The following is a 13,918-nucleotide window of genomic DNA, read 5'->3' as shown; positions in this document are numbered from 1 at the left end:
CATTCTTGAACAGACACACACTCTTGAGGGAATAGCATTTGAAGATTTCGGTTTTTGGTCACACATTACATTCCCACTCAGTTCAATGCAATTAACAAATTGGATTCCAACTGGTGCCTTCCAGTCATTAGCTTCTCCAGCCTCTCAGCTTCATTACCCCACAATACAATAGTGCATCCAGCTAAGGACATAATGATAACAGTGGAGAATAATGTGTGAAGTTCCACTGTGAACCCAAATGTTGGTTAAAATTAATTGTGTGTTTTTCAACAGCAGTGAGCAGGATTTTTTTACATTCATTAATTCAGCTTTATCGTTCAAAACTTCAGTTTATTGGATTACCCCGGTGTACTTAAATCAAACTATTATCTTAATCTGATTACTTTGTATTTTTGTGCATACATGTAAACATAGTTAGTGTATAGCTGGAAATATTTAACTATTGTTTCTCTGTAATTCATTCGTGTTAATTGTGCGCTAAAGTTCTTAGTTAAGTGAGAAAATATTCAGCACTTTTCATTCGTCAATTGCTTGTTGTTATTTCATAAAGACTACCAGAACAGTTATGAAAGGACCTATATCAGGATTAAAAGGGATACAGTATTCAACTCCGATATACAGCTAGGCCAACGTTTATGAGGGTTTCTTACGCCTCCCTTTACGAATAACACAAATCCAATAACTTTTCTTCACATCTTCTCTTCCCACCTCACATCTTCTCTTCCCACCTCAGTCTTGAAAAATCATTCCCACTGACTGTCAATCATCACGACTATTGTTCCCCAAACAAATCAACACATAACCAATAGTGACAACCACGTTGTGTTGTGTCTTCATCCAAACGGGGACATCAAGTGCTTTCACCCATTAGCCTGGTTATACTGTAAGTGTGCTTATTCAAATGGTTTTGGATTCTGTTGTGTGCAAACAGAAGAACAGGTGGAGCGGTGTTTGCCAGAGTATTGTGTTTTAAGAGCATGGAAGCCGGCCATAGGAGCTTATCGGGCATGAATGAAATACTGTATTAGCGATGATAGCGCGAGGGCCCCAATGTATCCTTTGCCCCCTGACAAACACTCCTCTGTAGTCCTCACCTTTCACAATGTGTTGTTCCCCCACCAGCTGTGCCCTTTTATTCAAAGGGGTCAGCCGAAAGAGTGAGGCAGAGTGTATGTGTGTGTGAGTTTGTGCTCGAGAAGGGGGAGGGGGGGGGGGGGGGGGGGGCGGGGGCGGTTGACATGGCATGAGGAGGAATTGTCACCTCAGCTCATTGAAATAGGCTGCCATGTGTCTGAGTTCGGATCAGACGCAGAGAGTGATTGTCAGCTACTGTCAGCAATTCAATTTAATTGAATCAACTTTTGCGAATCTCGAGCAGAGTCTGTTTTGGCTTTTTATTTGCTCCCCAATGGGACAGTAAATTCATCCAGAGTATGATCTTTTTTTTCATTTTAAAAGAAAATGGGGCACGGAATAATCTGCTTGTGGGACATCCCCTGAAGAATTTCCCGTCTTTTTGTAATATTTTTGTCTGCGGCAAAGTGGGTAACACTACAATTGGATTGGAGATTAATGTACAAGTACGACAGACGTGTCTTTTGTCGGAGGGCTGCCCTGAGCAGTGCGCTGGTTCAGAGTTAGAGCTCATCCCTTGTGGGACTCTGTGTGCAGAAAGTCCTTCACAGTGAAGGATGGATTCTTGGGATACAGACTCTGAGGACTCGTGCGGTTGGGGCGACTCCTCTGAAGAAGCATCGTCATCAGAGGAAGACAAACTTGATGTCAAATATAATAAAGAGTAATGCCAATCATGCATCGATGTGTGTTGCCCGTTGAGAGTAATGCTTTCATTGTGTGCCAGTGGCATTTATGGAGTGAATGGAGTTGAATAGCCCATCATTGATATGCAGGTGTTACGTTTCGACTGTTTCCATCATCACAGCTCTGATAAAACATTTAAAACTAATAATAATGTGATTTAATAACAGCCGCACGGTGTGTGTTCATATTGGATCAAATGTGCCAATGTGGCTTCTGTGCCTGATTGTGTTGTATGTTCTTTTTGTTCAGGGAGGACATCAGGACAGCCAACGTCATTGCAGCAGAGGCAGTCACCTGTCTAGTCATCGACAGAGAGTGAGTATCAATAAAGTTTTGCCTCAAGAAACATAACGACTGTTATACATTATTGATCCTTTTGTTCCATCGGCATTAAAGTGGTCTGCCATGAGCAGCCTTGCAAAACAAGCCCACAAACTCTGCTCTGCTCATCGTGGTTATGCAAGGACAATTTCTCGGTGGTACCTTCACTGAGACATCCACATGAACCCACTTCTGCACCTTATGGATGAACATGGCACACATTTAGCTGTCAAAAAACATCAAGCTCTCGTGGAAAATGTATCCTACATGATCTAATACATTACATTTCTACACATTCAATAAACGTGATGTGAGACAAGAATTGTGCATTCTCCAGGATCATGCTTCCCCTTAGCTTCAGCTCCAGTGTCTTGTTTGAGTGCTCACAACGTTTGGGAGTCCTAACAGGCGATGTTCAGGACTCACCGAAGAGCTAAAATTATTAGATTTACTTTTCAAGTAATGCCAAGAAGGCATGTGTGTTGAATCCTAAATCAACTTCAGCAAAGAATTTCAGTTTATGCCATGACTCACAAGGGCTGATTTTCCAGTGGTGTTCGTCAGGAGATTATCAAAGAGCAAAACCACATTTTTAGCTTTGCATTGCAGGGGCATGGTGTGACATTTTAACACAAAGCTTATCGTGTTTTTGTACTTAAAAATGTAGATCCTCAGAAGTTTATCTCCGGTCGCTATCTAAGGATTAAGTCCTGTGGTGAGAATAGAGAGACAGATGGATTGGGGCGCAGGGAGGAGATGGTATCAGTTTACCCAGGGCCTCCCTCTAGCCTCAGGGAACACGGCATCCTCAGGGCTAGCAGAGGGGATCGTGAGTGAGTGAGTCATCTAGCACAGGTGATTATCACTGCCTTTCACTCTGCCTGTCATACGAGCAGCTAATACCCTCACTGCCCCCAAAACTAGCTCATTGTGTGTGTGTTTATGTCTCCCAGCCAAGACGTCGGTGCAGATTCCAAGTTATAGTATTTAAACCTTCTGTGTGCATGTATTTGTTTTCTTTATGTCCGTGCACGTGTGATGCATCAAAACGAAACGGTGCAGCTTATTAAGAGGTAAGATGAGGATAATTGCGGGAGGAGATGGAGACAGTTGGAAAGAGATGGGGAATGAAAACAAAAGGCAGGGAGTCGCCGATTCGCTACTGCAATAGAAACTGTAAGGAAAAGCTCAGCGTGGAAGCAGTCCCAGCTTACAGGCATTACAGTCTCAACAGGAGAAAACACCAGATGTATTACATTGTCTGGCTGACAGCTTGATGAGCCTTGAATGAAAACTGTCTTAGTTATTTGTTCTTCTAGGCAGCCATACATAGCAATGAGCCCAAGCGTAGTTATTATTTTTCATGTACAAGATCTCCCCAGAAGTGCAACTTTGGAGGATTTTATTTCAGCAAATTAGCTTATTATGTAGCTTGTTATTCTGCAGTCAACCTCTAATCGTAAACTTTCTTTAATGTTTGTATCCTCTGTAGTCATACTAATAATAATTAATTTTTTTCTGATATATCCAGTGACAAAATTGTTTCATTCACTATTGTAATTGTATTATTGTGGCCTGAAAAGAACATGGTTGTGCGGTTTCTTTCGGTAAAATAACGTCAAGAACAGAAAATATTGTTCTTTAGGTATTATAATATTGGTCATAATACCCAGTGACTTTTTAAAAAATCCCCCAGCAGGGTATGTTTTCTATTCTATAATTCATTCATTAAAACATTTCTTTGACTTTCTTTTGCCGCTGAGACATCCACTCATCCCACGTCTGCTATCACACAGTTTTACACCTCTTCGAGGTTGCTCTGTCTTCTCATCTCTTCCACAGTAAATGCAGACTGATGAATATTTAATAGTAACCGGCAGTGTTCTTAATGACAGTCTGGCCATATATTGCACCAGCTACTTATACGGATCGCCTGTAGTGTACAAACTGCATTAAATAATTACTATAAATTCTCGAACAAATCAAATCATGAATGTTTGCTGTTTTAACATTTTCTGTCTGTGTTTCAGTTCATTCAAGCACCTGATTGGAGGTTTGGAGGATGTGTCCAGTAAAGGCCATGAGGATGCTGATGCCAAAGCCAAGTAAGACAGTTATAATTTATTAGTACGCACAAATTCATTAAAATACCCACTATGCAAATATATCTTTTTACTTTGGGCTTACTTGAGTCATTTTTAGATTCAATAAACAACATTGTGACGGCCCACCGGCGGCAACACTTTATAAAGAAACATGCTCGAGGCCAACTGTTAATGTATTGTGTCTTATATAACAAGACCATACCCATGTGGCAGGCCAGAAAGCAGAGGCTACGACCTTCGCCTCTATTTTTGGAGGAATTGATATGTACTCTATTTATCGTCGCTATGGAAACAAGAGAATAGCACTAGAGAAGGCAATGAGGTGGGCATCTTGGGGTACATGCAGCTACATATTGGCATAATCTGATACCTCGCTCGCCCGGTGCTATGTTGCGAGTCAAGGTGAGGAGAAACAAGAAGCCGGTAATGACAGATTACTAGAGAGCGAGAGAGAAGGAACAGCTTATCGCCCCGGAGAGGAAAAGAGAGCCGTAGATGGAGGGACTGAGGGAGGAGAGAACAACGCGGGGGACAAAGCAGATCAGACTTCTGTCCGACGCTTTGGATTTCTAGCTGACTGCCGAGAGTGTCAGTCACCTTTTGCAAGTCAGTGGAATTTAGTCAGCAAAGAGCGGAACACAACACCCTGGTGTGTTGGACAGAGGCACTTAGGAAAGAGAGAGAAGACAATGGGGGACTGGTATAATGGGAGGGCTCGCATTGGTTTTTGCCTGTGGTATTCAGCTCTGGCCAGGTCCCCCTTATTGCTCACTACCACTGATGATTTCCAGCAAATATGTGTGATAGAAAGAGACCGGCGGTGTGCATTCTCTACCCCATCCCTCTCTAGGCCTGTAGGGAGGCTGATTTAAGACTGATTTCATGCAAATGAGCAACACATCATGGCCATTTGTAACCTTATAATCAACCCTATTTGCTACAGAAGTGTATCTAAAAAGCCACTCTCTCCCTCTGCTCCCTACAATCTGTCACATCAAAGACATTAAGGTATCTCTCCCTGCTGTGTGTGTGCCGTCTCTTGCTGGCGCTCCCCGCCCAACAGAGCACATTTGTTTCTTGGTGAGGAAAGCCTGAGTCAGGATCCCACAGTGATGGAAACTATCTCTAATTGGTCACAGCGGATGAGCGCCATGCAGCAGTATTCTAACTATACAGCAAACTACTACAGCTGCTCTCTGTGAGGTTGACAGGTCTTTTCTTCAAAGACAAACCTCACTGCTGTGCTATATGTGCACACTGCTTTTGATCAAGTCGCTGCTTCTCTCTGCAGGAGAGGAGCTCCACGCTACAGAAAGTAGAGCCAATACATCAGTCACTGTTGAAATGTTTGACATTTCTGCATGCATAAAGCATAGATTTAAGTATTTTGTTTAGTGGAAGGCAAGATGAGCGTCTGTAGATGAGAGAAAAAAGATTACGTTATCTTATCTAAATTCCCCTATCTTGAATACAATTGCAAAAGTCTTTAAAACATTGGGCCGTGGGTTATAGCTCCTCCGACCTCAAACTGCAACATCCCTGGTTTGCATCCGGTCAGGGACATTGTTGCATTTCATTCCTTAAAACTTCTGTTTCCTGGTTCTCAAATTTAAAAAGTAATTTATTTAAACTATCCTCTGATAGGTCAACAGCTGCTTTTGTTTTCCATTATTTTGTGAAGAACTTGATCTTGTTTTCCTTTCAAACTGTCAAACAAATTTCTCAAATCTAAGTTGATGAAACTTGCAGAATGTCCTGTATTTAGTATAAATACTTTACTTTCCACTCACTGCTAATCATGGCCCGTCCTGCATGACGAAGATTGATGAGAAAATACGAACCCAGTATGACTCACCACGTCCAGTGTCTGTTGAGCAGGTGTAGCAGTTCAATAAGCGGGAATTGCTGGTTAATAAAAGTGACATTTAATGAGAGTCAGCTTTAAGGTCAGAGATGCTGTCTTCTCCTCTTTCCTCTCCCTTGAGTCAGGCTAGACCAAACGAAATGAGGACAATAGCACACACACACACACAACCACATACACACGCACACACTCTCAAATACACTCTCACACACTTAGACACATGGGGATTGCATCATTTATTATGATCTCATCCGTTCACTGATACAGATTATCACCCACTGGGGCGCTATTTGACCTGCATAGGAACACTTTGCATTGCAGTGCTAGTAACAGATTTTCCACTTAACAGTAATAAGTTACAGTTCAATTTCATGTAAGGCACCTCAGAATACACAAAGGCCTCTATGTAACTTACTAGGGTTCAATTCTAATGTCTTTATTTGAAAAGGGACAATGTGCATTAATCAACATTCATACCAATGTAAATGTACACGAGTTAGCTGGATCACGCTGGATCTACTCGCCAGTATCCCACAGTGCTTCTTCAGCCATGGACATAGACGAGTGAGGTTCTGAAAAAAATCGATACAGAGTGTTTGTGTTGCCGCTTTTGTAAATATCTCTGCAATACATCGACTACCAGAGAGCCTACGTGTCCTCGGCTGAGACATTCAGCTAAGGGAAATGTTTTTCCTGTAACACAACTATTCATTCCCATTCATTGCAATGCTCTGATAACTTCACCAGCTGGTTTCAAGGTTGTCACATTGTATTCACTTAGAAGAGTTCATCCTTAGCACAGAATAGAGTGCGTATTTGGTCCTTACCTTGAAGCTCCTCATGGAGCAATGCTGCCATCTGTTGGCCAGATCCTACTATTACTTTAAAACCTTTTTAATGGCCTGCATGATGTAAAATGATGCATGATGTAAAACGATCCCCTCATTCCTGACCCCTTTATATCGATACAGAATTTACGGGACCTCCCTCATTATGGGCGCTCGTACATCCATGTATGCGCACGTGTCAGGCATCACGATCTCATTAATAATCCTGTTCCACACGCAGGAATGCATGTACTCTCGGTTGCATCTCTCCATCCTTTTGTTAAGCAGAGCGCATTTGGGGATTTTGAGTGTTTTCTGGGCCTGCTTCCAGTTGATGGGAGTGGAGGAAAAGATGAAAGGATCACCTACAAATCTTACATGCTCGTAGTAGTGCCTGTTTAAACACAAATAAACAGTGACTGTCCTAGAAACCCGATGTGTTTCTGAGAAACATCGTGGCTCAGTGACCTGCCAACACATGCCCTCACGGTGCCCGCTGGTATTCAGCTTAGGGAAAAGGTTTTGTTGTCCTGGCTTGCAGTGTAACCGATGCATCTGGTGGATCTGGTGGAGTAAAATCCTCTTTCCACATCTCAAATGGCCACATGAGCTCAGAGTATCATTTGCCATTTTATTTATCAAATTCGAACCCAGAACTGAGTGATTGTTGAACTTTTATGTAAATAAACTCAATCCCTGCCGCAACATGGAGGAAGACTTCTGACTTATCGAAACAAGTATTCCTTGTAGGGGTATTTTTGGTAAATGTCCACCAGTGGAATACAGCTGTGCTGCTTTTGGTTAAGAAAAGGCCTGATTTTGAGGGCGATAGTCTTTTCTGACTGACCCAGAAAAGGCTGTCCGGGCTCAGAACCGTCGTAAGCCCACTGATCCAGAGACTGAGCTGATGAAACTCTGTCCGCATCAAAAAATAACCAGAGAAAGACACGGGGGATCTGGAGATACAGGTCGGACACGAGGAAGCAATCTTTTTCTGCCGACATGTGCAGGTCTGCAGTGCCATGTTGGGGTGTTCGGTGGCAGAGCCGGCGCATGTCTTCGGAGCCAGATGAGTAGTGAGCTTGTGCGGCGGACGTCCCATCTTTGGGTTTTTTCTATCAAGCCTGGGGACAGACAGTATGTGTTCAAAGAGAGGTCAAAGTGGTTTACCAGAGGACTAAACTCAAACACATCCTGTTCCCATTTATACAATCCACATCCTCAATAACATCCTTGTTAGATTACTCTGAGTTAAGCCCTCTAAGATTTGCAAACAAATGAGCACACAGATATTTTGTCTCAGGTTGTTGAAAGTGGATTATCTCTTCTTTCATCCATCAGCTCATCTCTAATCCTTTTCCTATTCTGTCTTTTTTCCCCGTCTTTTCCCGGCACCGCAGATATGAAGCAGAGAATGCGTTTTTCTGCAATCTCAACCTAGCTGACTTCAACATCATCGACACTCTGGGAGTTGGTGGATTTGGCCGCGTTGAGCTGGTGGGGGAGCGCTGCACATAGACAGTAACATCTTCACAGTCGTCTCAGCAAGCTGTGCGGGTTAATGTGCAGCCCATCTTTGTGTTTCAATGTCTTTTCTATTCCTCACTGCAGGTTCAGCTCAAGAGCGATGAGAACAAAACCTTCGCCATGAAGATCCTGAAGAAGCGGCACATTGTCGACACAAGACAGCAGGAGCACATTCGTTCAGAGAAACTCATCATGCAGGAGGCCCACTCTGACTTCATTGTTAGGTACACCCCCTGAGCAGCTTCATTGACTGTTTTTTTTTCTCCATTCATGTCACGAGAATCAGTGCTTTTTTGCCTCAGAGGACCTGATTCTTTAAGTGCTTGTGTGTCTAACTGTGATGCTCATGTGATGCTTCGTGTTGTCTTCTCTGTGTATGCTGGAAGATGTTTGAATCTCTTGTGACCCTGAAAGAAAATAAGAAGGCACATGAGAGTTGTTGTTATTCTACACTGTACAGTTAAAGGTGTATAAAGGTCTAGTAGTATCAACATCACGGCTCTATTTCTGGCCATATAAAGATACGTACCTGAGGCATTTGACTGGACGTTGTATTTGTGTTAATAAAATAATTACATTCAAAAGCATTCATACAGATTTTTAATTTAGATGCACTGTGCACTAGTGTCAGCAATCATTTTGTAAGAGTTTAACTTTGGAATATTAATTAAATTGGACTTATCCAACTAGATATTCACAGCTTTTGTATTTAAAAGGTGTTTTAGGTAACATTGGCTTTTGTGTTTTCAGACTCTATAGAACATTCAAGGACAGCAAGTACCTCTACATGTTGATGGAGGCTTGTTTAGGAGGAGAGTTGTGGACCATTCTTCGAGACCGGTAAGCTTCTTTTTCACCAGGTCAGATACGAGTGAATTGTTTTAGCTGGTTCATATTTCTGTTCATGTGAGTGATGCTAACCGTAAGTACAGCGACCTGAATAGAGTTTCAGTGACAGTAATAGTCCTAAAACCTCCAGTATCTGTTGTCCTGCTGTGTTGCCAGGGGTTCATTTGAGGACTCAACCACCAGGTTTTACACGGCTTGTGTGGTGGAGGCCTTCGCCTACCTGCATTCCAAAGGAATCATCTACAGAGACCTCAAACCAGAGAACCTTATTTTGGACCACAGGGGATATGCCAAACTGGTAAGAGACCATTAAGGGATTACCACCCAAAGAAATTGCCTTTTCTGTCTTTTGTGAGAGAAATATCATCTTCCTATAATGTTACCACGAATAAGCAAATGAAACTTGTACACTTGCTTCATGTTGGCAGTAAATAAAAGTATAATTAAACTATAAAGAAAAGTATAATTGAGGTTTAGTCGAGTTCTGTGTTTTTTGGGTTCCGCCACTCCCTTTGTTGCTTTTGGCAGAGCAGCAACCAGCTGCTCAACTCTTTCTATCCATCATGTCAAAGCATCAAGTGATAACTGCAATACTGAAATAATTACACCATTTCCAACTTTTCCCTTATTAGACACAAGAATGTACATGATCTGGTACAAATTAGGAAGAAATTGTTATGACATGAATTCATATTCCTGTTCAACTTCATCTGACTGACGGAACAAAACCTTTCTTCTTCTTAGGTCGACTTTGGCTTCGCCAAGAAGATCGGATTTGGAAAGAAAACGTGGACCTTCTGTGGGACGCCGGAGTATGTAGCACCAGAGATCATTCTGAACAAGGGCCATGACATCTCAGCCGACTACTGGTCTCTAGGAATCCTCATGTTTGAGCTCTTAACTGGCAGGTACACACAAGCCCGGGCATGTCCATACAACTAATATCTTAAAGAAACAGTGTGTAGAATTTAGGGGGATTTGTTGGCAGAAATAAAATGGTGTTGATGTCGATGTTTTCATTAGTGTATAATCTCGTGAAACTAAGAATCGTCGTGTTTTCTGTAGCTCAGAATGAGCCGTTTACATCTACATAGCGAGCAGGTCCTCTTCACTCAGTCAGTTGTGTTGAGCCGCCATGTTTCCACAGTAGCCCAGAGCTACCAAACCAAACACTGGCTCTAGAGAGGGGAGTACCTGAAAGCCATCATAGTTCTCCAACACATTTGGAAAGGGAGGGGGGACTGGAGGGGTATTCAGTTTACAATCTGCAACCTCACCACTAGATGCCACCAAATCCTACACACTGCTCTTTTAAGTGTTCCCTGTGATGGCATATATGGTTTCAATATCATACACAGCAACATACAAATCTACAATAAATGAAATACTATTAAGAAGACAACAATCTTTGCCTCTGTTATGTAGCCCTCCATTCTCTGGCCCTGATCCTATGAAAACCTACAACATCATCTTAAGAGGCATCGACATGATCGAATTTCCAAAGAAAATTACCAAAAATGCTGCCAACCTAATTAAAAAGCTATGCAGGTGAGTGCTGGCACTTCCGGCTATAGTTGAAGCTCAGAGTAATTCACTTAAGTGGTCTGTGCTGAATCATCATGTGTTTTTTTTTGTTTTTTTCCATTGCAGGGATAATCCTTCTGAACGACTGGGAAACTTGAAAAATGGTGTCAAAGACATTCAAAAGCACAAGTAAGCCTTTCTTTAAATTATTATAATCATCTTATTTAATAATTTCTCCCAGTATAACTGTGTAGTAACACATGGAATTAAGAAGCAATGCTGTTTTTCCTTTAGATGGTTTGAGGGCTTTAACTGGGAGGGCTTGAAGAAGGGTACATTGACACCCCCTATCGTCCCTAATGTAAGTGCACACCGCAGATACTCCTCGTCATTTTCTTTCTAGTTGCTCTTTTGTAATTAATCTCACATTCAAAATATTTTTTTTTTCTTCTTGTCTAGTCGTTCTGTGAACAATTCTTCTGTCTTTCCACCAGGTCACATCAGCTGTCGACACAAGTAACTTTGACAGCTTCCCAGAGGACAACGAGGACCCGCCTCCTGATGACAACTCCGGCTGGGACGTTGATTTTTGAAGTCCTCCTCTCATCTTAAAACCAAAAGAAACTCTTCTTTTGTTGGCTTGGAGGCTGTCTTGAGGACATGGTTGTGTTGTAAAAAAAAAAAAGAAAACTGCTTTAAAAAGAAAGAGAGGATATGGAAAAGAAGATAAACGGATGGATGGGTCACCGATATGCCTTTATTTCACTGTGGCTCTGGAACAAGCATTTATAATGGGACTGCTGTAGCACTTCTTCAGTATTGTCTTACACTCGGCTCTAAAGGCAAAGAAAGTGCAGGGATACACACATATACACACAACATAGGCTGATAATGGAGCCAGGTTTTCCCTTTGAAACGGGGAAAGATGTTTAGCGGGTGGATGAATGTTCGATCGTTTGTCTAAGTTTTGGTTCTAGGATAAATAAGAGTGAGAAAAAAAAAGAAATCAATCATCGGCCTCCTCTCTTTTTGAGCAGTCCACATTTTTCAGTGTTTGTTTCTCCGCAATATTTGATGAAATGTGTGGAGGGTTTAAGATGTCACTGCAGTTGCTCCCTGGTTTCTGACTTGCAGCTGCTTGCTGCAATCTCCGATACTTTCCAGAGGTCGACACACCACAGTTTGCAAGTAAAACTGGTATCAAGTGCTCAAGACTAACCTGAATGTCTCTGATTATCTTCTAACTTAACATCCTCGTGGCATACAGCATGCACGGAACCTTGTATTTGAATGTACATTCACACACAGGACCACAGCGAAATTAAATACTTTCTATGAGATTAACCTTGAAAAGCACAAACACTGTGCATTCAGTGGAAAGAGACTCTTAAAAGTGCCCTGCTCAATATTTAATGAAACACACCAACACACATTAAATAGTAGCTGGTATTTCCATGAAGCAATGTGTCATTATGCACTTAAGACCATTAACTGAAAAATAAATTAGCAGTTACAGCTAATTTTAAGCTTCATTGGATGAAGTTACACTCTTTTTGTTGTTATTTAATATGCTTTTAATCACTCATATGAATGCTTCTCTGCATACTTCTTAATTTTGTTTTTAAATCACCCAAATGCCTCGTCCTCAGTTCGCCCCTGTATAGTTCTGACATAACTGTGAACATGGTTTCAATGTATTTGGTGCTGTTGATAAATTATAGTAAGCGATGGTGAAATGACAGTACTGGCTTTTGTTTTGTGAAGTGTTTTTTTGTGCTCGATTCCTTTGTGGCGTACTTGACTTCGCTCTTTAGAAAATTGGAGACTTTGTGTCAATTTGTAAACTTGAGTGAAGATTTGTTTGAAATCACTTGACACCTGTTACATTGTGCTAAGTGGTATTCTCGAGGTTTTTAAACAGGTTGAGTTCATCCATATAAATTAAGAATCCTCATCTTGAGAGGCGAAAGACCAGATTCATATAATCTTAAAACTATCTTGACTTAACTTCATTTTACGGATATTTAAAAAAATATCTCCTAAAAACAAAGAAGAAAGAATGATAGGCAGATGATATTGTTTTAAACTCACAACTTTGACCACTAGCTCCACGATCTCTCACCCAGCTCATCACCTCTCATGTCCAAAAATCAGAGCATTAAATCTAAAGAAATATAAGTGCCTTAAATCAATGGCATACAAAATTAACATCACGAGTCCTATTCGATGCTGCATGAACACATATACACCTCAAAAAACGTGTGTCCTCTTAGATGGCTGCTTCTCATCCGTTTGTTATATCTAATAAATACATTAATCACCATGGAAAGAGAATTTCATTTGATGGCTGACAAAACTGCATATGAAATACAATTCCTGCTTTCTGCTTTTGATTTCTCTCACAGGAACATTATTATATTAAATTATGGAGAAAAAAGAATAGATCATATGATACGCCTGCAATGACATGCTTGTCTCTACATTCTAAAATGGTCTCATGAAGTCGACCACAACTGGCCTGATATAAAGTGAACTGTAAATCAAGGCTCAGAGGGACCATCCATCCATCACCTGTTTCAGTCATGACATCTGAGCATGTAGAGAAAGCGAGAATGATTTGCAGTTTGGAACATTTCACGGATTGGAAAAGCGTCATTCCTCTTTACCACTGTTGACAATCATTGATGGCATGATGGCATTAATCGTAATGTATCGTCATCCAAATTCTCATTCTATAACAGCTTCAACTCGTATTTCATCCCAGGAAGCCAACCAGACCGACACACTTACATTTACGTGATATAAATCGTTGAATGATGTCGATGGAGAGCTAAGGAATCTTAGTTCTGTGGGTATACCATAAGTATTTTTGCTGTATTAAGGGCAGGTTATGTTTATCACAAAGCCTTATGTATGCCATCACTTTACAAACCACTGGTTTTGAGTCTTATATTGACCGCCTTCTGCAATGTTACCTGATATTTGCCTTGTGTTATGTTGTTTATTCTGCTGTAAATTCATTTTGCAGAGTGCCACCTGTAAGATTTTTGAAATTATAGAGTAAAAAACAATACTTTTGA

At 41.3% G+C, this 13,918-nt stretch overlaps 1 protein-coding gene across 2 annotated transcripts in view; it reads left to right on the top strand.

Moving 5' to 3' along the window:
* LOC142931767 (cGMP-dependent protein kinase 1) overlaps window positions 1–13,918 on the top strand; it is a 79,083-nt gene extending 65,165 nt beyond the window's left edge. For both annotated transcript variants that reach the window (XM_076075849.1, XM_076075848.1), the window contains exons 8-18: window positions 2,071–2,136; window positions 4,173–4,247; window positions 8,339–8,435; window positions 8,550–8,689; window positions 9,216–9,305; window positions 9,471–9,612; window positions 10,059–10,222; window positions 10,740–10,862; window positions 10,965–11,027; window positions 11,133–11,199; window positions 11,333–13,918. In XM_076075849.1, coding sequence (XP_075931964.1) covers window positions 2,071–2,136; window positions 4,173–4,247; window positions 8,339–8,435; window positions 8,550–8,689; window positions 9,216–9,305; window positions 9,471–9,612; window positions 10,059–10,222; window positions 10,740–10,862; window positions 10,965–11,027; window positions 11,133–11,199; window positions 11,333–11,431 — 1,126 coding nt within the window. In that variant the 3' untranslated portion in view covers window positions 11,432–13,918. The remainder of the gene's footprint in view (window positions 1–2,070; window positions 2,137–4,172; window positions 4,248–8,338; window positions 8,436–8,549; window positions 8,690–9,215; window positions 9,306–9,470; window positions 9,613–10,058; window positions 10,223–10,739; window positions 10,863–10,964; window positions 11,028–11,132; window positions 11,200–11,332) is intronic.

Source organism: Anarhichas minor, unplaced genomic scaffold (assembly GCF_050575085.1).
Source record: "Anarhichas minor isolate MPS153535 unplaced genomic scaffold, ASM5057508v1 ptg000054l, whole genome shotgun sequence".
Lineage (NCBI taxonomy): Eukaryota > Metazoa > Chordata > Actinopteri > Perciformes > Anarhichadidae > Anarhichas > Anarhichas minor.
This window is presented reverse-complemented; position numbering and strand designations above follow the sequence as displayed.